Consider the following 25,833-nt stretch of genomic DNA (forward strand, 5'->3'; position numbering starts at 1 on the left):
ATATTTTAATAATTTTCTGTATAAAATGAAATATTTCTAGTATTTCTAGTATTAAATATTATAGTAATATATATATTTATTTACACAGATAAAAATATTTTATCATATTTATCATTTAGAAAAAATATGTTTATAAATATTGTATTCTATAAAAAAAAATATTCAGTGTCACATAATCCTTCAGAAAAATTATAATATTGCATAATATAATATTGTATAATTACATAATATATAATATTACTTAAAATGAAATGAAATGCTATTCAAAATGAAATAATTTTCATTTTAGTCTACCTCAAGTGGTTTACAACAAATGGTAGGTTGGACTGAACAAATACTCCCCCTTGTTATCTAGAATTTCATTCAAGATGGCCGAATGCCCTTCCAATCATAATTTATTGCCTCAAGAAACTTATAAGTTCCTGTTTTGAGATGCAGCGTAGACATATTCCTTGAGAGGCCCAGATTCCTCTCATTAGTTACCCAGCAAGACTAAATATGCCCCTTTCTGAGATGATGGAAGAAGATGAAGCTTTTTCTGGCCACGAGCTCAGCGAACTGAGTCGGAGGGAGCGAGCCACCCCGCCGAGCGCTTCGCTCCAGGAGGCTGGCTATCGAACGCTGCCCGCGGTCACGCGTATGGAGCCGGGGCTGAGGAGACGGGTGAACGGGAGCGGAGAGGTTTGTAATTAGAGAAGGGGTTTAGGGAGGTTTTGGCTCCTCTTCATACTCATTTTCCACACCAGCAGAAGGAACGAGAGGCAGGGGACGGGCCTCTAACTAGCGGGGTAGAGTAAGCTGAGGAAGGGGGAGCGGGCGCAGCGGGTGACGGCGCTCTGAAGATTCTTAATCCCACCGTGTGCTGGATTATCGCAGTGGGGTGTGAGGGAACGCGGCCCACGCTACAGGCCCAGGACCCACGGGCTTGCCGCAGAACATGCCCATCACGGCCCCTTCACCCTTCATTACACACACACACACATAGATCATAACTCTAATAATAAATGAGCAGCTACTATAATAAATGCAATAATAATTAAGCAGCTACTATCCAGTCAAACACTTCAAAATATGTACTAATTTATATTTATAAAAAATATGAAGACAGAATAAATACATAAATAAATAATTTTTTAATTATTTAGAATTACACTAGTATCTCTGAGCAGAGTCTATATTATATAAATATCAGGGTTTTTGTAGTTAACTAACACCATTAAATAAATAAATAATAAAAACTAAAACTACAATTATAAAAAATAAATTCATAAATAAATAAACATAAAAACCCATACATTTCTCATTTCCATTTAAAGTAGAAATGTACTCAAATTTAAATTTTACTAAAAATATAATTAATTAAAACAGAGTATTAAATCAAATCACTATTCTTAATAAATATATGTGTATATAATGTTTATATATATATCTCTGACCAGACTCTATATTATATAAATATCAGGGTTTTTGTAGTTAACTAAAACTGTTAAATAAATAAAATTATTAAATAAATAAATAAATAAATAAATAAATCATAAATAAATCAAGAAATAACTAAATAAATAAATAATGAAATAAATAGAACAAAATATTTAAAAAAAATAGTAAAATGTAAAACTAAAACTGTAACTTAATAAAACAAAAATATGAAATCAAATCACAATTGTTCATAAAAATATATGTATAAATATTGTTTGTATTAGGTCTTTAGTTTCTTTAGCTTTAGTTATTTTAGAAATTCAACCATTTTTTTTCATTAAAAACAAAAAAACAATAAAAATAAATAAATAAAATCAAAATTATTTAGAATTATACTAGTTATATATAATATAGACTCTGGTCAGGGTTATATTATATATAACTAGTATAATTCTAAATAATTTTGATTTTTACTTATCAGGGTTTTTGTAGTTAACTAAAACTACAACCATTAAAAATAACTAAATAAATAAACTAAATAAATGTAAAAAAAAAATTTAGTTTTAATAAAACTATAACTTAATAAAACTAAATATTAAATCAGATCAAAATTCTTTATGAATATATACATAAATGTATTGTTTTTATTAGTCTTTAGCTACCTTATTTTTTAGGTATTTTAAAAATTCAACTGTTATATATATTAGCTAATATTGTAACTAATAACTAATTTTAACTACAAATTGTTTGAAGTTAAATTACAAAAATGTTAAAACAAAAAATAAAAACAAAACTTAAACTTAAAAACTAAAAGTTAATAACAACAGTACAAATAAAATTAATAAAAATGACAAAAAAATTAAATCAAATCAAAATCCTTTGTAAATACGTGTGTGGAGGTTTTACTACATTTTCAATTTCTTTTGTTTTAATTATTTTAGCTATAGTTTTTAGATTAGTTATATTTTAGTTATCATATACAATGTAAAAGTAAAAAATACAACAACAAAAATAGGGTTATTATCTCTAACTAAAAGTAAAATGGCAACCATTAACTGAAAATAAATAAAAAAATATTTCATTTAACTTCCAATGCAACACTTCTCACTTTTTTAATTAGTTTCAACTGAAATACTAAAATAAAATCTAAATAAACCAAAACTTAAAAAAAAAGATCTATACTGTCAAACTATCCTATACTGTACTACTACTAAGATACTACCATAAAACAGGCGTGAAAGGGTTCAAAATGTGTCCAAAGTCCACTGTGCCTCCATTTGTGTGGAATAAAGTGTTTCTAAGCTCAGACTGTGAGTGTGATCTCAGCAGGGTGCACTGAAGGGCCTGACAGCTTCTTCAGGTTAGAGGACAATAGGAACAGGATTACTGTCAAAGCGTTTCTTTGGAGGGACGCTGAATTTGGGCCGGGACAGACTGGAAGTGAATAGACCCTCGGGGGGGGGGATCTCTCATCTCGGAGCATAAAGCTTTTCTGAGCCCAGCGAGCGTGAGATGGGGCCGTAAGGCACCCGGTCGCCGGTCATCCATTAATTTGTCACACCTATGATGGTGTCTAATGGACTACAGCCTCACTGTATATTTGTCATGGGACTACCAGTGAAGCGTCTCCCTCAACAAAACAACACTTCTCGCTAGGAAAAGTATATTTTACAATGTGCACTACTGTATATCTGTGCAAAAACTTATGTTCAAATCCTTAGAGCAAATTAAATGTGCATTAGAAACAACACAGCATACAATATGAAGAGTTCAGAGCACATATCAATAAATCTGCCAGTGCAGTGAGACTAAATACACTTATATTCAATATACAAGCTGTTAAAACAAATATTAATGTTTTCATTTTCAGTGCTTTTCATGTACATTTATCTTGTTTTAAGTATATATATGTTTTTTTTGTTAAAGATATTTTTACTGCTAAAGAAGTCAAAAAACTAAAACATGTCATTAGGAACAAGTTGTAAATCCCAATATTTAATATGTTCTGGATGCATAATTATATATGCATTTTTTTTTAAATATTGTATTCTATAAAATATAACATAAACCATTAATTTACCATAATTTATTAATTTAAACAACTATTTTATCCAAACATTAATTTATTAATTTACAAATTGTGGAAAATCGTACAAATCTCATTAGGAACTCATTACGAACAACCTGGAAATCCCAATATTTCATATTTTCAGAATGCATAATTATATATGCATATTTTTGAACATATTTTATTATATAAAAGCAAACATAAAACATACATTTCACAGAATTTATTCATTTATTATAATTTATTAATTTAACATAATTTATTAATTTCCAAGCAATTATTTTATCCAAACATTCATTTATTAATTTATAAATTGTCCATAATAAACAACTGATTAGTTGGAAAGTTGGAAATCCCAATATTTAATATTTTCAGGATGCATAATTATAATTATTAAGCATATTTTTGAACATATTTTATTATACAAAATAAAACATAAATGTAATATAATTTGTTCATGTATCATAATTCATTAATTTCCAACTATTATTTTATCCAAACATTAGTTTATAAATTTACAAGTTGTGCAAAATTGTGCAAATTTTGCTAAATTAACAGCTCATTAGGAACATGTTGGAAATCACAATATTTCATATTTTCAGGATGCATAATTATATGCATATTTTTTTAAACATATTTCATTATATAAAATATAACATAAAAAATAATAATTTATTAATTTATTTTAATTTATTCATTTAACAAGTTATTATTTCCAATGTGTGCAAATTGTGCAAAATCAACAACTCATTAGGAACATGTTGGAAACCCTAATATTTAATATTTTCAGGATTTTTTAAAACATATTTTATTATATAAATCAGAACATAAAACATAAATGTAACAGTTTATTAATTTATCGTAATTTATTAATTTCCAAACAATTATTTTATCCAAACATTAATTAATTAATTTACAACTTGTGCAAAATTGTGCAAATTGTGCAAAATCAACAACTCAGTTGTAAATCCCAATATTTTCAGTATGCATATATATGCATATTTTTAAACAGAATTTATTATATAAAATATAACAAAACACAAATGTAACAATTTATTCAATTATCATCATGGATTCATTTAACATAATTTATTAATTTATTAATTTATTAATTTCCAAGCAACTACTTTATCCAAACACAAACTTATTAATTTACAAGTTGTGCAAAATTTGTAAAAAGTTGTAAATCCCAATAAATTCCAATATTTAATTTATCACAAATTATAAATGTATTATTTTACATAATTTATTAATTTCTAAGCAATTATTTTATCCAAACATTTATTTAATATACAAGTTATGCAAAATTGTAAAACAAAATTGTGCAACATTTATGGTATAAATTTAGCATAATCTATTAATTCATCATAATGTATTAATTTATAAGCCATTCTTTTATCCAAACAGGAATTTAAAATAGTTAAGATTGTGTATTTTATATAATTTATATAAATTTAGAATATATTATTTTTTATATAATTTTAGCATTGTCATTTTGTGTGTGTGTGTATATATATATATATATATATATATATATATACAGATTTATATAATTTATATACATTTATTACAAGATATATTATGTTTTTTTTCCCTATAATAAATATATACTGTACAGTACATTATAAAGTTGACATATCTTGTGGTGTGACACGCTAAACTCCATTTAAAGCTACTACACAGTTTTGCTAATCATTTTATAATCATTATGAATGTAGTTTAATGACCTCATATTAATTTAGAAACTACGCGAAATAATTGCGCTTTAAAAATTCATTTATCACACATCAGGAGCATTTAAATGAGCTAGTGAAGGCTAAACGAGTAAAGAAAAATGGATAGTAACTCAAATAGTCACATCTATCTTAACCTGAAATACTTACAATCTTTTTATTTATTTATGAATGTATTCTTTTAATATGAGTGGTTCTTTATCTGTACGGAGATAGGGGGCGAATTCATCTAACTTCCATGAATTAAAAGCGCAAAACAAAAGAATGACAAGGGCATATTAAACAACACCAGCCGTGCAATAATGCGAAGCCTCAGCTGCACAAACAAGCCAGGAAATCAAGAAGCAGAGTTTGATTTTAATAGTGTTAGAAACAGCGTGTAGAAAGAGCATGTGAGGTCATGCTTTACGCTCCGATCTCCGCTCTAATGCTCTGTGTTGTTGCACTCATTATCTGAATGAACTCAGCAATTATATAAAATATTCCAGGGCTATTTGGCTGTATTATCTATATGAGCTCATTAAACACAAAATTGAGTTTATAGGGGGGAAGCATTGCTTTTATTTGTTTTGGAATTGCAATCATCTGCACTTAACAGTTTGCTTGTGCGCAAACAAAAAAGCTGAAATTAAATCTAAACAGTGTCTCGTGGCAACAACATAGCCGGTAACGTGACCCTGGGACAGAAGCGGCCCGGCGCGCTCGTGCTGGGTGGCAGAAATGAAGCGAACAGTCGCCGTGAGAGAGGCTTTGCTGAAGACATGCTTCTAAGCGTGAATGATTTCATGGCTCAGCGCATGAAAACGTACCGTAAGACAGATGGTGGGCCACAAACAAGGCGGGTTAGAGATCGAAAGAGGGCAAGAAAGATGGAACTGGACTCTGTAAGCTATATTTTTCATCAAAGGTGGACTTAAAACATGGCATAGGGACAAATTTGTCTCAGTAATGCAATGTTCAGCAGTGTGTCCAGACCGGAGATGGTTCATGCAGGTCAAAAAGTTGCAGTCTTAATTTTAGAAACTAATATAATAAATAACAGTAAAATGAATAAAATAATTTATATTATAAAACATACAGTACTGTATATTTATAAACATTGCTAGAATTATCAATATAAATGAATAAATAATTTAAACAGTAAAATATTAATTATTCATTAAAATTTGCATCCCAATTTTCTATTAAACTTATATTTAATATACACATAAAATTAAAGTTTGCGCTTACATATTAATATTTAACATTATTTATGAATTTAAACTGATTTAACATTAATACATAAATGGTTCATGCAGGCCACAGAATATATGTAAACCATCTTAATTTTATATATTAATATAATAAATAATAGTAAAATTAATAAAATAATTTCTGTGATAAATATCACAAATATTTACAACCATTAGTACAATTATCAAAGAAATAATTTGAATAATAAAATACAAATTAATTTGTTCACATTTTCCCCAATTTTATTTTAATTTTTTTTTTTTTAATATAGACATAAGTTTAAATTTATTTATTAATGTTTAAAATTATTTATGAATTTAAACATTATTTGATTTAACATTAATACATAAATGGGTAACAGGCCACAAAATAACATTTTTTGGTCAAAAAGCTACAGTTTCAATTTTATATATTAATAAAATAAATAATAATAAAATTAATAAAACAATTTATATTCTAAAATATATATTATATTTATAAACACTAGTACAATTATCAATATAAATAAATAATTTAAATAGTAAAATATTTATTAATTCTTTTTTTTCAATTTTATATTTAATATACACATAAAATTAAAGCTTGACAATATAGATAATATATGTACATGCTAGGTCATTAAGCTTCAGTCTGAATTTGATGCATTAATATAATAATAATAATAATAATAATAATAATAATAATAAAATAATTTAGATTATACCATTACTTATATTTATAAACATTAGTACAAATATCAATATAAATGAAGAAATAATTTAAATAATAAAACAGTTTTTATTCCACATAAAAAAAAATCACACATAAAATTAAAGTTTGAATGAATATATTAATGTTTAAAATTATTTATTTAAACTGATTTAACATTAATGCACACATTTAAAATTAATATTAAATTTTAAAAATTAACTTCAATTATATATTTAACATTGATATATTAAAACATTAAAAAGTTAACTTTAATTTTATATTTATATATAAAGTAATAAAACATTGGTTTTTTAAATTATTATTCTAATAAAACCATATGATCAATTTAGATATATAATAAAATGTTCACGACATTTACATACAATTACATTAAATGTATACATTTCAAGTTTTATATATGAAGTAATAAAATATGTTATTATAAATTATTAATTTTAATTAGAAATATTGATAAAATTGACAGTTTTAATATCACAAATATTCATTTATACATTTAACATTAATATATAGATTTCAACTTCAGTTTAACATTTATATAAATTAATAAATTAAATCTGTATCATAAATTAGTAATTCTATTCAACAATAATATAAATATCAATTTAAATGAGTGCAGTCAAACTGAAAATCACCATTAATCGCATCCAAAATAATAGTTTGTTTACATGATATGTGTGTGTATATAAATATACACATACATGTATATATTTAAGAAATATTGTGACTAATCACGATTAATGGATTTGACAGCACTATTTTAATGATATAATCAAAATATTAACATATAATGAATTTAAATATTAATATATAACTTTTAGTTGTCGTCGATGACAGCATCAGTAATGTATTGACAATTAACAGCGATAATTAATGCTCAAAATGCTTTAAATATTTTAAAGTGATGTCACTGATGGAGATTCTTCATGCATAGTGCAAGTACTCAACTAATCGCTAATGAAATTGGTTGCTGATCATTATTATTATGGATGATTATTAATTTTATCAATCTGCTGTTGCAGCCCTGCTCAACATCAAAACATCATACAGTACAAACACAATTGAGTATTTTATGCTAAACAGTCCTCATCACAATAATCAAGCAGCTCACAGCACCTCTGTAAGATTAGTCTAGCGCCGACACGCCATAAATGACTTAATGACGGGGGAAGTAAACGAGTTGAAGAGTGTTTGTTCATTTCTGCTGATTAAGTCCTAGCATTCGCTCACATACAGTACAAGCCCTACAACATAACCCACCTGAAAAGCCCTGAAAAAGAAATATTCAAGGTGTTCAGGTTGTTAAAACTCCAAAAGCAGGCTATTTGCTTGCAGAAGTAAGTGTTTATCCCTGTGGCGCCGCTGAGGTACGGTGTGCAGTCGCTCAGCTAAACTCGTAATAATGAGAATATAATGGTGAGGAGTTGAGTTACCATATCGATTTCACATGCAACACATTCAGACTGAAGCGCTCAGCTGGGTGAAGGATGCTTATCAGCTGAACGCAGCATGCATGCATGCATACATACATGTCCGGCACGCTTGAGGGCCTCATACATGTACAATCCATATAACATGTTCATATGCAGCTCGTTTCTGACAGGGGAAAGAACTTTCAACCGAAGTTTTGGGTTATTGAGCGCAAAGGTGTCGTGGGGAAAGTCGCTGCGTCATAAAATGATGGACATTAAAGAGAAATATCAAATTATAGGCTGGTTTTGACAGACTCATGCGCTGATGGGGACTCCCGAGCTCCTTTCAGGCCGGTAATGAGCTGCGGTGGGCTCCTTTAATACCGGCCATAATGTTTTTTTGATTGCCCCGTTTAATCTTGCCCTCTCGTGCCGCCCGCAATTGGAGCATCAGACCATTTCGCAGTCCCGCTTCGAGAGGTTAAATACATTCACATGAGGAGATATGAGCTGAGAAAGAGAGCGATGTGCACATATATTTCCCATAATGCAGTGCTTCACATAGTCAGTTGGTTTTCTCTGCACTCAGAAAGATGGCATTTGGGAGCTCAGAGCACACGTACGCCGCTATGAAGTCATAATTACAAGAGGGAAACTTTGCATTTTCTTCAGGCCGGACTTTCCGAATGTTAATTAAGGAATCATTGTGGAAGCAAATTGATATTGATCATAAGCTGTAATTATGAATGCTGACTGAACAATCGATTGTGTGTGTATGTTGTGTAATGCTAATCAGGAACAGCAAGAAAGCTTGCAAGAATTTTTTTTCCCCCCATACAGTTTATATATGCACACAAATCTAAAATAATTCTCTCTCTCTCTCTATATATACACATTTACATACAGTGGGTACGGAAAGTATTCAGACCCCCTTAAATTTTACACTCTTTGTTATATTGCAGCCATTTGCTAAAATCATTTGAGTTCTTTTTTTTTCCTCATTAATGTACACACAGCACCCCATATTAACAGAAAAACACAGAATTGTTGACATTTTTGCAGATTTATTAAAAAATAAAAACTGAAATATCACATGGTCCTAAGTATTCAGACCCTTTGCTGTGACACTCATATATTTAACTCACGTGCTGTCCATTTCTTCTGATCATCCTTGAGATGGTTCTACACCTTCATTTGAGTCCAGCTGTGTTTGATTATACTGGACTTGATTAGGAAAGCCACACACCTGTCTATATAAGACCTTACAGCTCACAGTGCATGTCAGAGCAAATGAGAATCATGAGGTCAAAGGAACTGCCTGAAGAGCTCAGAGACAGAATTGTGGCAAGGCACAGATCTGGCCAAGGTTGCAAAAAAATTTCTGCTGCACTTAAGGTTCCTAAGAGCACAGTGGCCTCCATAATCCTTAAATGGAAGATGTTTGGGATGACCAGAACCCTTCCTAGAGCTGGCCGTCTGGCCAAACTGAGCTATCGGGGGAGAAGAGCCTTGGTGAGAGAGGTAAAGAAGAACCCAAAGATCACTGTGGCTGAGCTCCAGAGATGCAGTCAGGAGACGGGAGAAAGTTGTAGAAAGTCAACCATCACTGCAGCCCTCCACCAGTCGGGGCTTTATGGCAGAGTGGCCCGACGGAAGCCTCTCCTCAGTGCAAGACACATGAAAGCCCGCATGGAGTTTAAAAAACACCTGAAGGACTCCAAGATGGTGAGAAATAAGATTCTCTGGTCTGATGAGACCAAGATAGAACTTTTTGGCCTTAATTCTAAGCGGTATGTGTGGAGAAAACCAGGCACTGCTCATCACCTGTCCAATACAGTCCCAACAGTGAAGCATGGTGGTGGCAGCATCATGCTGTGGGGGTGTTTTTCAGCTGCAGGACGACTGGTTGCAATCGAGGGAAAGATGAATGCGGCCAAGTACAGGGATATCCTGGACGAAAACCTTCTCCAGAGTGCTCAGGACCTCAGACTGGGCCGAAGGTTTACCTTCCAACAAGACAATGACCCTAAGCACACAGCTAAAATAACGAAGGAGTGGCTTCACAACAACTCCGTGACTGTTCTTGAATGGCCCAGCCAGAGCCCTGACTTAAACCCAATTGAGCATCTCTGGAGAGACCTAAAAATGGCTGTCCACCAACGTTTACCATCCAACCTGACAGAACTGGAGAGGATCTGCAAGGAGGAATGGCAGAGGATCCCCAAATCCAGGTGTGAAAAACTTGTTGCATATTTCCCAAAAAGACTCATGGCTGTATTAGATCAAAAGGGTGCTTCTACTAAATACTGAGCAAAGGGTCTGAATACTTAGGACCATGTGATATTTCAGTTTTTCTTTTTTAATAAATTTGCAAAAATGTCAACAATTCTGTGTTTTTCTGTCAATATGGGGTGCTGTGTGTACATTAATGAGGAAAAAAAATGAACTTAAATGATTTTAGCAAATGGCTGCAATATAACAAAGAGTGGAAAATTTCAGGGGGTCTGAATACTTTCCGTACCCACTGTATATAGCATCTCACATTTCAGCAGTCATTTTAGTATATCTTCTCAAGGGACAATACTATAGAAATGAAACTTGGATATATTTTAGAGTAGTCAATGTGTATATTTACTGTCCCCTGAAAATAACTCAACATACAGCAATTATTGTCAAAAGAGTTGCCAACAAAAGCGAGTACACCCTAAGTGAACTTGTCAAAACTGTCCAAAGTGTCAATATTTTATGTTAGCACCATTGTTATCTAGCACTGCCTTAATCATTCTGCACAAGGAATTCACCAGAGCTGCACAGGTTGTTGCTGGGATCAAATCCTCTATAATGACATTATGGAGTTGCTGGATGTTAGACACATGGTGCTTCTCCACCTTCTGCTTGAGGATGCCCCATAGGTGCTCACTAGGGTTCAGGTCAGATCACCTTCACCTGCACCTTCCTCAGCAAGGCAATTGTCATCTTGATGGTGTGTTTGGGGTCATTATCATGTTGGAAAACTGCCGTTTGGCCCAGTTTCTAAAGGGAAGGCATCATGTTCTGCTTCAGAAATGTACAGTACATAATGGAATCCATGTTTCCCTCAATGAACCGCAGCTCCCCAGTACCAGCAGCACTCATGCAGCCCCAGGCCATGATGCTACCACCACCATGCTTGACTGTAGGAGAGACACAATTTTCTTGATACTCCTCACCAGGGCTGGACACCATCTTAGCCAAACAAGTTTATCTTAGTCTTCTCAGACCATAGGACATGGTTCCAGTAATTCATGCTCTTGGACAGACTGTCTTCAGCAACCTGTTTGCGGGCTTTCGTGTAAGCCTTCTCCGATGATGCCAATGCAAACTGACTTATTGCAGTGCGCAGCGTATGGTCTGAGCACTGACAAGCAGACCTTCTACTTCTGCAACCTCTAAAGCAATGCTGGCAGCACTCATGCATCTGTTTTTTGAAGCAAAGTTCTGCAACTGACGCAGAGAACGAGCACTCAACTTCGTTGATCGACCCTTGCAAGGCCTACTCTGAATGGAACCAGTCTTGGAAAACCTCTGTATGACCCTGGCCCCAATACTTTAACTCTGTTTCAGGTTGTCACTGAACCTCTTATAGCCTAGGCCATCTTTGTGGAGAGCAACAATTCTAATTCTCAAATCTTCAGAGAGTTCTTTGCCATGAGGTGCCTTGTTGAACATCCAGTGGTCAGTATTAGAGAACTGTACTTAAAGCACCAAATTTTAACTGCTCTAATACAAGATAAACAACTTTGTATGGTCCTGTCAAGCAGACAAAAACATGAACATGATGAATAGGCTTTGCATAGTTAAATGTCATTTAACTGCTGTTATCACTTAGGGTGTACTCACTTTTGTTGCAAGCTATTTTGACAATAATGGCTGTATGTTGAGTTATTTTCAGGGTATGCTGAGTTATTTTCAGTAAATACACACTGCTATACAAGCTGCACATTGACTACTCTAAAATACTGTTCCTTAAGAAAATATACTCACTTTTGTATATATATATATATATGCGCACTATAAATGCATTTGCATGCATATTCATAATTCAGTTAAATAAATAAATAAATAAATAAATAAATAAATAAACAAACATATAAATGAATTAGCAAATTAAAAAATTAGAGTGTTAATTAAAGAATAACTGTGGAAGCAAACTGATATTGATCATTAACTGTAATTATAATGTTGACAACGCAATTGATTTTGTATGCATTTTGTGTACTGCTAATGAGAAATAGCAAGCAAACTTGTTAGAAAATACAACTTATTTAGCTGGCACATAAGGAGGATTGTTTCACTGTTTCCTATGATTCTCTGTATGAGCACTAGAATGATAAAACATACTAATAAAACATCAGTTACACCTAATGTAAGTCCTTTGCTCTTCATTATGGTGAATTGGCACTAAAAAGCTTCACGTGTTAAAGAAGTTCAGTTACAATGCAAATCACATTGACTTGAAATTTTCCAGGATGACTTGAATGTGTTTATTATGGATGATATCTGATGTTGGGAGATCTGTTACTGGTTTCAAGGTTATCATGCAGAGATGGGAATCTTTAGGCACCAACTGATTCAACTGATTTCATTTAAGAAGCTATAAAATTAAGAAGAGATTCTCATTGCATCTAAATGTTTTAAAAAAGACTGCATTGCACTAAGTGGCACTAAAACATGCAACAGGTCTATTGATCCATCTCACTTTTTTCAAAGTATGGAAGCTTAGATGCTTGCTAGTATCTTTATTATGGGCTTTTATTGTAATATGTACTATTTTAATATATTTAAATATATATCACTTGAAATAAAATAAACATGGCTATAAGTACAATAAAAAATAACATTTTATTTTAGTTAGTTGCCAAAGCAACACGTCTAATTTTTAAGTTGAATTACTTAAACATTTAAAACTAAATCAGCAAACTAAAAACTATATCTAAAAACTATAACTAAAACAAAAATCTATATAGAAACACACAAAACAAACACTAATGACAAAACACAACAAAACTAAACCAAAAATATGACAAAAACACAACAAAATTACAAAAACGTTAACTAAAATGAAAACAGACAATATAAAAATAAAATCGCAACAAAAACTAGTGTTGCATGGATTATTTTATAGTATTTTATAGTATTTAGTAACTAGTACTGTATTTTATAGATGCTTAGATGCTACTAAAAATCACTACTTATGCATAAATTGAAATAAAATATAAAACAAATTAAACCTTTTTCATTTAGTCGGCAAATCAACATTTCATTAAATTCATTTAGTTGAAGTTGATGTACTAAAATAACTAAAACTAAATAACCAACTAAAATGTGATTAAAAAAAACTAAAACTAAAAAAAACTGTATAGACATAAAACAAGAACTACTAAAATGATAAAAAATAACAAAACTAGTATTGTATAAAGTATTTTATAGTATTTAGACTAGTATTGTTAACTAGTATAGCACAGTATTTTACAGAGCTTAGATACTATTAAAAAATGTTCATTACTTACGCATTAATTGAAATAAAATAAAATTAAACTTTTTTTCATTTAGTTGGCAAAGCAACATTTCTTATTTCGTTTAGTTTAAGTTAAAGTACTAAAATAACTAAAAGGTAAATTAAAAAACTAAAACAAACTACAAAGACAAACCAAAAACAACAAAAATACTAAAACTGTAATTCAAATTAAAACAGAAAATATAATTAAAAAGCATAATAATATTTTATGGAAAATATAATATTATTTATTATATACAGGGTTATTAGCATGAACTAAAACTAAAAACTAAAAGCTTAAAAATCTTTTTCATTATTCAAAGTAAAATTCACTGAAGTAAAATAAAATACATGTTTTTTTTTAGCTAGTTGGCTAGTTTCCAAAGCAGCATTTGATTTGGTTTGCTGAAGTACTAAAATAACAAAAAAAATATATAAACCAAAAACTAAAACTATATATGTGTGTGTGTTGTGTTTTTGTCATTTTTAGTAGTTTGTTTTGTGTGTGTAAAAACAAAAACTGCTAAAAATGACAACAAAATTAATAAAACTTAACGTAATTAAAACAATATCTAATTCAAAATATGAACAAAAACTATAACATTAATGACACCAAAATAACACTGCATGTTTCTAAGAACAGCCATTTCTCCTCCAGCTCTGAGTGCAAACGTGCAATATGAATCATCCGAGAAGCCATCACAATGCATCTGTGCATAAATTTTCCCCCGAGCTAGTTAACTGCAGGACAAATTACCTTTCCACATGGTCCAAGTTTCCAGCCACCCCGAGTCCTCCGATAGTGTAGAGTTTCCCGTCGTACACCAAGCTGTTGTGCCTGCAGCGAGAGACAGTCATCCGGGACACCAGGTTCCAGTTGTCCAGAAGTGACATGTAGCACCACACATCTGCCACTGTCACCCCTGACTCCGTACCACCTGGAAACAAGACCGCGTACCATCACGCCTTGACATTGCACAATGTCAATGCTGAAAATGCTCTGAAAAAATTTGCGAATACATTTACAACTGTTTACCGATGCAGCACGGGCACCAACGCTTATAATACACATCCTTAGAAAGTACCAAAATAAGCTGGACGGAAAAGTGACCTTGATAAAGGATTTGTTGCACTTATCTGGCATGTAGACCAATGGATGTTTTGATATTAGAATCTAACGTGGACGCAGATTAATGCAACCGCATTGGAGATTTTTCATCAGATCATTGCAAAAAACAATCTGCGTCTGGGACGTGACCACCAAGTTTGTTCGTACTTGATATACGACCTTCCCTTCAAAATCTGACGTACCTGACAGGTAAATATTGTCCCCGGCGGAGATGACGCTGAAGAATTCGCGGTCGTAGAACGGGAGGCTGGCTAGAGGATACCATTTGCTGTTTTGCGGGTTGAAGCAGGTGACGGCCGTCAGAGATCGCTGGTTCATGCCGATCGCCTGCCTTCCTCCCACCAATACGATCACCTCGGCTACACCTACGGGTTAGACGGAGGATACAAATATATGAGTACTTGATGGCCCCTGCGGTGGCCGTGTCGATGTGTTGAAATAGAGAGCCTGACAAAGGCTGGGAGTGCAGTTATTCTTCAAGGCGGATTGATGGACTGCAGGGACCCCCAAAGAAGATTGCTGTTCCTCAACGCCGCTTCACATTGCAGCTATCTTATGTGAGAATCTAAAACCCAGAGAGCTGCACTACGAAATAAATAAAGGCACACTGGAAGAAGGAAAAAAATCTGTATTTCGGTCTTGTTTTCTTATATATGTCTTATGTAATTTTGTCATTTTATCATCATTAAAATGAGATAAATTATTTACTTAAAATGCAAAATTGAATAATAAAGACTTTTAAATATGTATATATTTAAATATGTATATATCTATGTATTAAATATGTATAAAAGACTTTTATAAATGTATATATTCCCCCAAGTTTTTCCCTTAAATATATATATATATATATATATATATATATATATTTTACCCCATTAGCAATGTTTTATTTATTTATTTAAAAATTATTTATTCATTTAAAAACATGTATTAATTTAAACATTTATTTTAAAACTTATTAAAAAAGCTTTACTGAGCTTTATGCTTAAAACAGGAATAACTTGTGGGATATTAAATTTTATACTCAGTGACATTTTCTGAATTTCTCATGTACATTTCTAAAGCGAATTTCACTGTAGCCATTTTAAGTATCCTAGAAACACATAATAATAATAATAATAATACTAATATTATAAAATTTAAAAACATAATACAAATTTACTATGTTTTTCTTTGCATTAAAAAACGGCAACTATTTTTGCACCAAAATATTGAGAAAATATATACACTATTGTTTTAAAAGTGTAGGGTCAGTTATTTTTTATTTATTAATTTATTTATTAAACAAATACTTTTGCTTTGTTACAAAAGACTTTTTCAAATAAATTCTGTTCTTTTGAACTTTCTATTCATCAAAATATCCTGAACAAAATATCACAAATCCACAAAAACATTAAGCACCACAACTGTTTTCAACACTGATAATACTTGTTTCTTTAGCAGCAAATCAGCATATTAGAACGATTTCTGAAGGATCACTAAACACTAAACACTAAAGACAGGAGTAAAGATGCGGAAAATTCAGCTTTCCATCACAGAAATAAAGTGCATTTTAAAATACATTCAAATAGAAAACTCTTATTTTAAATTGTAATAATATTGCACAGTATTACCATTTTAATGTATTTTTAATAAATAAATGTAGCATTGATGAGCATAAGAGACTTCTTTCAAAAACATTAAAAAACTTTCTGACCCCAAACTTTTGAATGGCAGCATATGTAATATAAATGAAATGAAGATTAAAATACAGTGCCAAATATATTATATAAAAACTGCTATCCAAGTTACCCAACATCCCACATGAAGGGTCTGTCTGTGCATGTGTGTCCAATGAAGAGTGTAAGTGAATTATCAGAGCTTAACTAAACTCATAACCATCTGTTTGGCTGCATGCCCTCAAGAGTCTTACAGCCCTGGGCACATTGGCTTCGACACTACATGAAATGCATCACGGGCACCTGCGCACTCATCCGTGATCCACTATTCTGCTACTTTCATTTTTGTAAAGTGCTCAGATGAAATATGAGTGTTTAGCATTTGTAATAACAAATTCAGTTCAAACACAGACACTGCTTTACAATCTGATGACTGGATGAGCCAATATATGCACACCTGTGGCCACCACTAAATGCAAGGAAACATCAAACAGTTATGGTAAAGAATTACATTATTAGAACCGTATTAATGGAGGCAAACATCACTGATACTACTGATCGCACAGATTTTTACTCTAGAGTGCTATTACTTTTTTGTAAGAAGTTAGTCACTTGGTGGATGATAAAATGGGCAAAAAAGTCACAGACTTGCATTGGAAGAGGTTTTGACCCATATTTGGAGATGAGAATATCATATAGAGGGATTAAAGGAGAAGTCCACTTCCAAAACAAAGACTGACATATAATTTACTCACCCCCTTGTCATCCAAGATGTTCATGTCTTTCTTACTTCAATCGTAAAGAAATTGTTTTCTGAGGAAAACATTTCTGTATTTTTCTCCATATAATGGACTGATATGGTGCCCCGATTTTGAACTTCCAAAATGCAGTTTAAATGTGGCTTCAAACGATCACAAATGCGGTTGTAAACGATCCCAGCCGAGGAAGAAGAGTCTTATCTAATCAGAAAGTTTAATCAAAAATAACTTAACTTGTGTTCTGAAGATGAACAAAAGTCTTACAAGGCTGGAATGACATGAGGGTAAGTAATTAAGGACAGAATTTTCATTTTTGGGTGAACTATCCCTTTAACTACATTAACTGGATTACTTTTTGAGCCGAGCCCAAATAACAAGCCCAAAGATGCTTAATAAGTGTCATTTACAATAAGTGGATATGGCAACCCTTTAAGAGCGCCTTTTGCAGCGCAGCCTTCCAAACATAAACAAAACATGATAGCGCTGTTGATGGTAGTTTAGTTCAAATTGGCAAACATAATGAGTCTTTTGGTTGCTGTAATATTACTTGGATTCAAAATAGCAGATACCAAACACACAAGATGCCAGAACGTTCCTAATCGCAGTTTCGAGAGTGAGTTCTGTTCCTTAAACACACAAAAGAGTAATTTGGGGGATTCACTCCCGTATTCAAATGTGGTTGTCACTCCTCAAACTTTACTGTCTATGAAGCACTTGGGGGCTCTGAATTGGATCAGTAGGCAATCGCCTAACAAGCATCTCGCTGCATTTATCTTCAACAAATGCGGTCTAAATGTTCCCGCGGAAGGAAAATGAAAGAATCCCAGCATCATCTGGTGTAATTCTATCCAGATTTACGCTTGGAAAGCCTATTGTTGTGTGTGTAAGGGTTTGAGAGCTCAGACTTCCTGCATCATGTCTATACCGTCGCTGTCTATGCAGAATCAGAAAGCTCTCGGATTTTCATCAAAAATATCTTAATTTGTGTTCTGAAGATGAACGGTCTTCGGTTTGGAATGACATGAGGGTGAGTAATTAATGACAGAATTAATTACTCACCCTGGTGAACTATCCGTTTAACTACATTAACTGGATTATTTTTTGAGATGAGCACAAACAGTCTAAGTAAGTGTCGTTTATAATAAGTGGATGTGGCAACCCTTCAAGAGCGCCTTTTGCAAAACGGCCTTCCAAACTTAAACAAACCATGATAGCTCTGTTGATGGTAGTTTAGTTCAAATTGGCAAACATAAAGAGTCTTTTGGTTGCTGTAATATGACTTGGATTCAAAATAGCAGATACCAAACACACAGGATGCCAGAGCGTTGCTAATCAGTTTCGAGAGTGAGTTCTGTTCCTTAAACACACAAAAGAGTAATTTGGGGGATTCACTCCCATATTCAAATGTGGCTGTCACTTTTCAATTGCCTAACAAGCATCTATTTTATTTTCTTTTCTTTTATTTTCTTTTATTATTTATTTTTTGGAGTTAACCAGTGAAATCTACCAATAAGTGTCAAGGACTTGAAGGTCCTTGAAGAATTATTATTATTATTATTATTATTATTATATTATTATACTATTATTTTATTTTTTGGGCTGAGTTATCCAGTGAAATCTACCAATAAGCGTCAAGGACTTCAAATGTTTAGTAAGTATTATTGTTGTTGTTGCAGTTGTTGTTGTTGTTATTATAATTATTATTATTGTTATTATTATCATCATCAGTAGTAGTAGTAGTAGTATAAGTGGATAAGACGACCAGACAGTGGAGAAAAGTCTAACAATAAGCGTTCTGCACAAATAAAATAATTAGGCAATTGCCTAACAAGCATCCGTTTTATTTTATTTTATTTTATTTTATTATTTATTTTTTGGAGTTAACCAGTGAAATCTACCAATAAGTGTCAAGGACTTAAAGGTCCTTGAAGAATTATTATTATTATTATTATTATTATTACTATATTATTATACTATTATTTTATTTTTTGGGATGAGTTATCCAGTGAAATCTACCAATAAGTGTCAAGGACTTCAAATGTAAAGTAAGTATTATTGTTGTTGTTGCAGTTGTTGTTGTTGTTGTTGTTGTTGTTATTATTATTATTATTATTATTATTATTATTATCATCATCAGTAGTAGTAGTAGTAGTAGTAGTAGTAGTAGTATAAGTGAATAAGACGACGAGACAGTGGAGAAAAGTCTAACAATAAGCGTTCTGCACAAATAAAATAAAATAAAATAAAATAAAATAAAATAAAATAAAATAAAATAAAATAAAATAAAATAAAATAAAATAAAATGAAGTGGGATATAAGCCCAAAGATGCTTAACAAATGTCGCTTATAATAAGTGGATATGGCAACCCTTCAAGAGCGCCTTCTGCAAAGCAGCCTTCAAACAAAACATGATAGCTCTGTTGATGGTAGTTAAGTTCAAATTGGCAAACAAAATGAGTCTTATGGTTGCTGTACTTGGATTCAAAATAGCAGATACCGACCACACAAGATGCCAGAACGTTGCTAATCACAGTTTCGAGAGTGAGTTCTATTCCTTAAACAGACAAAAGAGTAATTTGGGGGATTCACTCCCATATTCAAAAATGGTTGTCACTCCTCAAACTTTACAGTCTATGAAGCCACAGAGACTTGGGGGCTCTGAATTGGATCAGTAGGCAATCGCCTAACAAGCATCTCGCTGCATTTATCTTCAAAAAATGCGGTCTAAATGTTCCCTCGGAAGGAAAATGAAAGAATCCCAGCATCATCCGGTGTAATTCTATCCAGGTTTACGCTTGGAAAGCCTACTGTTGTGTGTGTAAGGGTTCGAGAGCTCAGACTTCCTGCATCATGTCTACAGCGGCGCAGGGCTTGTCATCAAATCGCCTCACAGAGACCGGCTTTTGTTTAAGGTGCAGGAAGAAAGGCGGCGAGAGAGCAGAGGAAAGTGAGAGAGAGCGACGTGAAGACATCCTTGAGCTTCTTTTAACCGCTGGCTCATCTTTCCGAATCAATACTTCCCCTGCTCTCCCCTGACAACAGCCGCCTGCCTGATCCATGGGCTTCTCTCCGCTCCAGCATCCTTCTTTTACAATATTGTCATCTTTTTCTCCCCCTCCATTTCTCTTTCTCTCTTTCTAAATCTTGGCTTTTCTCTCCAGGGCAAGGAAAAACACAACTGGAGTGGAAAAGAGAGAGAAAGAGAGGGGAGGAAAAAAATACACTATGAAGGGGTTTGTCTTAACTGAGACATGAGGAAGGGCCAGACTGCTCTGGTGCTCACTGCTGAACCATATGCTGCCTGATCTGCTGGAAATGAACCACTCAGCATCCTCCAGGCAAACAGGCAGAGCAGACAAACACGTGCAAATGAAGAGAAAGGTCCTTTCTTTACTGTCTGCATTGTCAAATCAAACTGTATAAACATTGCATCCTATTTTTAACAATTGCATAACTGTAAAAAGCAACATTACTTTAAATAAGGTGTGAAAAGTTGTTGTTGAAGTTGTTGTTGTTATTATTATTATTGTTGTTGTTATTATTATTATTATCAGTATAATAATAGTATAACAATAAGCGTTCTGCACAAATAAAATAAACAATTATTTACATTTTAAGGCATTTAAACCTTCAAATCAATGGCAAACTTGTGAAGTCCTTCTTGTTGTTGTTATAATAAAAATAATAATAATAACAACAGTAATAATAATAATAATAATAATAAAAAAGTGTAATAATAATAAAAATAATAATAATAATAAATCATCAGCAGCAGCACTTTTATTTTATTTTATTTTTTGTTTTATTTTATTTTGTTTTGTTTTGATTTTAATTTTTTGGATGAGTTAACCAGTGAAATCTACCAAGAAGTGTGAAGGACTTAAAAGGTAAAATAAGATTTATTATTGTTGTTATAATAACAATAATGATAATGATAATAATAATAATAATAATAATAAAAAAAATCAGCAGCACTTTTATTTTATTTTATTTTATTTTATTTTATTTTATTTTATTTTATTTTATTTTATTTTATTTTATTTTATTTTATTTTATTTTATTTTATTTTATTTTGTTTTGTTTTGTTTTGTTTTGTTTTGTTTTGTTTTGTTTTGTTTTGTTTTGTTTTAATTTTAATTTTTTGGATGAGTTAACCAGTGAAATCTACCAAGAAGTGTGAAGGACTTAAAAGGTAAAATAAGATTCATTATTGTTGTTATAATAATAATAATAATAATAATAATACTTTTTATTTTATTTTATTTCTTTTCATTTTATTTTATTTTATTTTTTTCATTACTTTTTGAGTTAACCAGTGAAATCTACCAATAAGTGTCAAACATTTAGAAGGTAAAATAAGTATTATAGTTGTTGTTGAAGTTGTTGTTGTTATTATAATTATTATCAGTATAATAATAGTATAACAATAAGCGTTCTGCACAAATAAAATAAACAATTGTTTACATTTTAAGGCATTTAAACCTTCAAATCAATGGCAAACTTGTGAAGTCCTTCAACAGTGTTTACGTCTTTAAAACTGTTTAAAGAAGCTCAAATATTAGATTGTACTGATTTAATATTTTTGATCACTGCATACAATTTCCATACTTTCATGCATGTTAGTTCATAGTATTAGTAAAAAGTAATAATAAAAAAAATGAGTAGATCTCGACTGATGTTTTTCTGATGATGAAATTAGCTTAAATTTTCTTATTAACTGAGAGAAAAAAAAAACATGACTGGTCTTTTCGAAAAATGGCATTCAGATAGCGAGTAACGGGACATCCAGTTACTGTCAGCGAGTATATTCATTTCACTGTAACCCCTAAAGGGCAAACGCAGCCATTTCTTATTTCCTGTGAGATTTGAGTCTGTTGGAGCAGCAGGTGACCTTTTTCAGCCTTCAAAAGTGCTGCTGAAGCAACGTTTCACTCCTTAATGAGATGTGCTGATTTTAATCGAGTTACCTCCATTCAAACAACCTAAACCAAGCCCAATCATAGAAAAGTAAACAAAACAACAAGTACAGAAAACAGAAAAGTAAACCAATATGGAGTTCAGCCAACACCTGTCAATCAAGCAGGACGTGGGCGGAGCGAACGGTTCCGACATCTACTTTTCCTCTTTGCCAACTTATGTCGGCGCAAAAGTCATGTTGAGAAGCAATACACACCTTTGACAGGTGAGCTTCTCCTCGTTCAGCCTCCCACAGGACAATCACACCCGTCTCTTCCACCTCACTACCCCTTAATGAGTCCTATCTATGGCATCGGCTCAGCAGCTGCCATCGGTAAATAACGGCTTGCCAGACGGGACGTCAGGGCGGCCAGGTAGCTCTCATCCCCTACTGAGCTAAAGAGCGATAATGATAACATCCAGAGTTGGGAACGACAGTAAATAACTGTCTCTTTTTCTCTCCTCCTGAGCTCAATCTCTCCTTCACAGTGGGAAGAAACCCAAACCTGCTCTAAACCTCCACAACCTCAGCCTAGAATGAGACCTCGGATCCCCCAGCCGAGCCCAGTCTTGATTTCCATCTAATTGCCCTCGTCCTGCTCTTCCCGACCATTAAAAGCTGGATGTGGAAGAGGTCTTTGAGTCCAGAGGAGAGGAAGTTCTCTTTCTCCTCCGAGACACTCCGACGTTTGCGGTCGCGGGCAGAGATAAATTGCAGCTTTGAACCCGCTTGTCAGAAAGACGTGGCGGGCAGGTGACGCTGCGGGCGCGGGCGTCCCTGACCGTCTGAACTTTGTATGTGTGGGCTTTTACCCCTGTCATTTTGCTGCCCTTCAATTCAGTCCCGCCAGAGCGAGTCAAAAAGCATCGCAAATGAAAAGAGAGGATAAGTCGGGCCTGAAGAAGTTATTAAGCGCTCTACCTTGGAAATGCATTTTCTGGGAATGATGATGATGATGATGATGATGATGATGATGTAGTTAGGGATGAAATGAAAATCATTTTGCTTGGCTAACAGTAATGCATGTACAAAGTGGCCTTTAAAGCTGTCCGTAACCTTGCAATCTCTCACTCCTCAGCTTTTACTGCATACCATGGGTTTACTGGACAGACATACACACTATTTCAAGCTCATGTACTGCAGTAGTTTAGTCTTATATACCCAGGCATTAATATTAGCATAACTGACCCTCTGTAGGCTCCGCCCCTTTGGTTACGTTTACTAACTCGACGAAGTATACCGTATATATTGCAGAGAAACTGACTTTAGATTTCCTGTAACGGTATGATTTTTTAGTAGTGTGCTGATGGTGGTATCAAGAGTTTCTCACAATATAAATACATACATTTCATATGTAATTAGGGCTGGGCGATATGGACAAAAAAATGATTACAATAATTTTTTTCATATCAGTCGATATCGATCATTATCACGATAAATGTCAAATCCTTATTTCTTTCAAGTTTAAAGTCAGATTTTTGCTCCAAAGAGAAAGTTGTAGAAACCAGACCATTAACTTTCCTTAACAGAATAAATATTTACGTAGAAAAATTAACTTCTGCATGTTCTAATGAGTTATATTGTTTCAAATCAAGAAACAGGTTTGGGTTGTCTGATAATGATGATAATAATAATAATAATAATAATAATAATAATGTCACTTTTTTTGTCTCTTAGAAATGGATTCAAAGGTAAATTTTTGTTCATTATCAATCAGAAACATCTGTAAAAACTGTAGCAAAATTATTCTGAGACAGTTTTCTTTAAAGAGATATAAAATTGAGAGAATAATAACTAAATAAATAAATAAAAAATACTTTTGGAAACAATGTTGTACCATATTTTTGAGAACTTTCAAAAAATTCCATACAACTCCATTATAATCAATTATATATAAGATATATTATATATCTATTATCAATTAATCCATCCAACTTTTGGCAACTATGTTCTGCCATATTACTGATCATTTCCATAGCATTTTATAAAACTTCATTATAATAAATCGTAAATGGATTTAAAATGCATGAAAAAATATAATTAAATACATAAATCCAACTACTGGCAAAAATATTTTACCATATTGTTTGATAATTTCCATAAAATTCCATAAAACTACATTATATTCCATTATAAATGGATTACAAATATATTAAAATATTTTCAGTTAATCAATCAATCAATCAAACAATCAACTTTAGGCAACAATTTTTTGCCATTTCACTGATAATTTCAATTATAATAAACAATTATAAGTGGATTAAACGCATATTAAAATATGAATTAAAATATAAAATGCAACTTTTCCAAAAATATTTTACCATATTTTTGATCATTTATCCTTAAAACTTAAATAATTAACATCCATTATTAAAAATGTATTAAAATGTAAATCAAGTCATTCAATCTTTTGGCAACAATGTTTTGCAATATTACTGATAATTTCCATAATATTTTATAAAACTTAATTATAATCATTTATTAATAGAATTAATTGGATGAAAAATGTGATTAAATAAATAAATAAATCCAACTTTTGGCAATACTATTTTGCTATATTTTGATAATTTTCATAAAATTCCATAAAAATCTATTATAATCCATTTTACATGTATTAAAATTGTATTAAAATATATTAAATCAATTAATCATCTTTTGGCAAAAAAAAGTTTTGCCATATTACTGATAATTTCCATAAATTTAATCTAATTAATTGTAAGTAGATTTAAAAACACATGAAAATAAGATTAAGTAAACATATTAATCCAAATTTGGCAATAAAATTTGACCATATTTTTGATCATTTCTATAAAATTCCATAAACCTCCATTATAAATGGATTGAAAATGTATTAAATATTTTTAAATCATTTAATCAGTCAATGAATGTTTGACAGTAATGTTTTGCCATATTACTGATAATTTCCATAAAAATTTAATCTTAAAATTTAAATTAAATTTAATTTAATTTAATGGATTTAAAAACACATGAAAATTTGAATAAATAAATAAATAAATAAATACATGTTTTGGCAATAATATTTTACCATTATTTTTCCATAAAATTCCATAAAACTTTATTATAATCCATTTTAAATGGATTAAAAATGTATTAAAATGTTTAAAATCAATAATCAGTTTTTAATAAGCAACAATATTCTGATCTTTCCATAAAATTTAATCAAATCAACTGTAAGCGGATTTAAAAACACATGAAAAA

General features: G+C 31.8%; 1 protein-coding gene across 4 annotated transcripts in view; it reads right to left on the minus strand.

Annotated features, from left to right (window-relative positions):
* LOC127183168 (kelch-like protein 29) overlaps positions 1-25,833 on the minus strand; it is a 331,992-nt gene that overhangs the window by 25,541 nt on the left and 280,618 nt on the right. For all 4 annotated transcript variants that reach the window (XM_051139032.1, XM_051139031.1, XM_051139033.1 and 1 more), the window contains 2 exons: positions 15,421-15,603; positions 14,867-15,047 (listed from right to left, as the gene is read on the minus strand). In XM_051139032.1, the coding sequence (XP_050994989.1) occupies positions 14,867-15,047; positions 15,421-15,603 (364 nt within the window). The remainder of the gene's footprint in view (positions 1-14,866; positions 15,048-15,420; positions 15,604-25,833) is intronic.

This window comes from Labeo rohita, chromosome 20 (genome assembly GCF_022985175.1).
Source record: "Labeo rohita strain BAU-BD-2019 chromosome 20, IGBB_LRoh.1.0, whole genome shotgun sequence".
Lineage (NCBI taxonomy): Eukaryota > Metazoa > Chordata > Actinopteri > Cypriniformes > Cyprinidae > Labeo > Labeo rohita.